The sequence below is a fragment of the Fopius arisanus genome, unplaced genomic scaffold, assembly GCF_000806365.1.
Source record: "Fopius arisanus strain USDA-PBARC FA_bdor unplaced genomic scaffold, ASM80636v1 scaffold00051, whole genome shotgun sequence".
In the NCBI taxonomy this organism is placed as follows: Eukaryota; Metazoa; Arthropoda; class Insecta; order Hymenoptera; family Braconidae; genus Fopius; species Fopius arisanus.
Window position 1 is genome coordinate 98,833 of NW_011887790.1, and position 1,985 is coordinate 100,817.

Consider the following 1,985-nt stretch of genomic DNA (forward strand, 5'->3'; position numbering starts at 1 on the left):
ATATTTTCATATCCCAATCCGATCGATAGTTTTCAAAAAATCTCAGAAAAACGGGAAAAATAACAAAATACCAGGAAAACATCCTTAATACCATTCTGATCATCTAGTTCAATCCTTTCGTCATCCTCTTGTCTATTAATCGGTCAAACCTTCAAGGTTTTTTAAAGGCAAATTTAATATCGAAGACCTTTTGTGATTTCAGATGAATGCCACGAGTGTATGCAGGCGAGGATCGAGCAGGAGCGTCTAGATACATTAAATTATGATAAAGCAACGATATACATTAAGTGCATAGACGAAGGAGATGATAATGACGTTAGTATAATTATTCGATCTCACTCTACCTTACCCTTCCACAATGGAATTAACAGTTTTAACAATGAAGAAGATAAAAATAGATCTAGTGGTAATTGAAAAACAGTAAATGACACCTGGACCAACTTAAAGAGCTTTTTTTTTCTGCCTCTTAATTTTCTCATGAATTAAGACGAAACGAGTTGTAAAAATTGTCGAGTCACTTGATTCCCGAGGATCTACGACTGATTGATGGTGGTGAATATAACAGCCCTCCGTTCCTCATTCGTTTCACTGGTAATAATTGTTATTATCGCGTGAATTGGACGTCTGAGTGTGGCAAAGTACTCTAAAACACACACCTGTCCCTCGAAAATCACTTTAAATCTTCACGTGTTTATTTTTTTATTCATATTGCCATGGTTTCTTTGAATGATCCAACAGAGTACTGTGAAGAGTTCGAGGTGTTCTAGAACAAGGAGAAGAGCTAAAGGATCGCACGAGTTAAAAGTGTCATCTCAAATAACCCTGAAAGAGCTCAAAGTAATGGTGAGTTATTCCTTCATTAATCGTTTCCACAAAGTCACATAAATATTCCTTCTAAAATCATCAACTGGATTATCGGTGGGATCTTAGGGCGCCTCTCGTAAATATTTTTCTTTTTTTTTTTCCTCATTTTTTATTCACCTGAGAGTTGGACAAGAACTCAAAACAAAAACATAAGAAGGATCATAAACTTGGGATAATAATAGGTTTGAGGCATCTCTCAGTATTCGTCCCAAATTTTTCACAATTTCGCGTCAAATAAATTCATTACACCTTTCAATTCATAAATTCATACCGTTCTATCATTGCAATGAAGCGGGGGGTAATTTTTATTTTTTTTTTTCAACAGTTTCCTCATCTTAATTGGACTCCAACGACTTACTTATCCTTCTCTGCTATGTACTTACCGTTGTTTCCAACCTTCGATCGTAAAACCAAACTGAATATGTTTCCTTGACCACCATTTCACCATAATCATTCTTTGTAAAGAAGATAATAAGAAGAGAGAAATAAATAAAAACAAAAGGGATGAAAAACTGTTAAACCTTGCAGTGCCAGGGAAAGGGAGGGGGAGGGAGGGGGGGGGACAATGTACTCTTTCTGCCTTCCACAAATTAAGCAATTACCGGTACAGACGCATGCGCCGCTGGAAATTCAAAGGCGCCAACTTATCGTTTAAAGAATGTAAAAAAAAAAAAATTAAAAAATGGAATTCCTTTTTTTTTCTTGCGGATTTCCACGTGATGAAATTTGAAGTTTTTAACGCAGTCGACTGACTTTTATGCGGGATATTTTTGTGATAACATGTTGGGGAATAAAAATGTCATGTGAATTTCAAATTTTGATGGTGTCTTTTTTTTTTATTCTGGGAATGAGATTTTTTATTTTTTTTCTTACAGACAATGGGAATTTTTAAGGCTCCACCTTTTGATCAACATCTGATGCTGGATGAGCGTGAATTGACTGGATCAGATCAGACTCTAGCTTCCCTCGGTGTTTATCCTGAAGCACTACTCAAACTCAAGGTAAGAGGTGGAAAATACGAATGAAAACTCATTTATGACCCGATAAACAGCTTCGCGGTGAATGTCTCGGTGTCTCGAGTCACTTGAACGACTATTCGAGTGTTCGCTCGAGCGAATCGT

The 1,985-nt window shown here is 36.5% G+C and overlaps 1 protein-coding gene across 1 annotated transcript in view; it reads left to right on the plus strand.

The window, feature by feature from the left end:
• Positions 1-1,985, plus strand: part of LOC105267872 (ubiquitin carboxyl-terminal hydrolase 48) — a 38,374-nt gene that overhangs the window by 21,967 nt on the left and 14,422 nt on the right. The window contains exons 6-8 of the mRNA XM_011307009.1: positions 203-315; positions 739-843; positions 1,740-1,865. Of these exons, the coding sequence (XP_011305311.1) occupies positions 203-315; positions 739-843; positions 1,740-1,865 (344 nt within the window). The remainder of the gene's footprint in view (positions 1-202; positions 316-738; positions 844-1,739; positions 1,866-1,985) is intronic.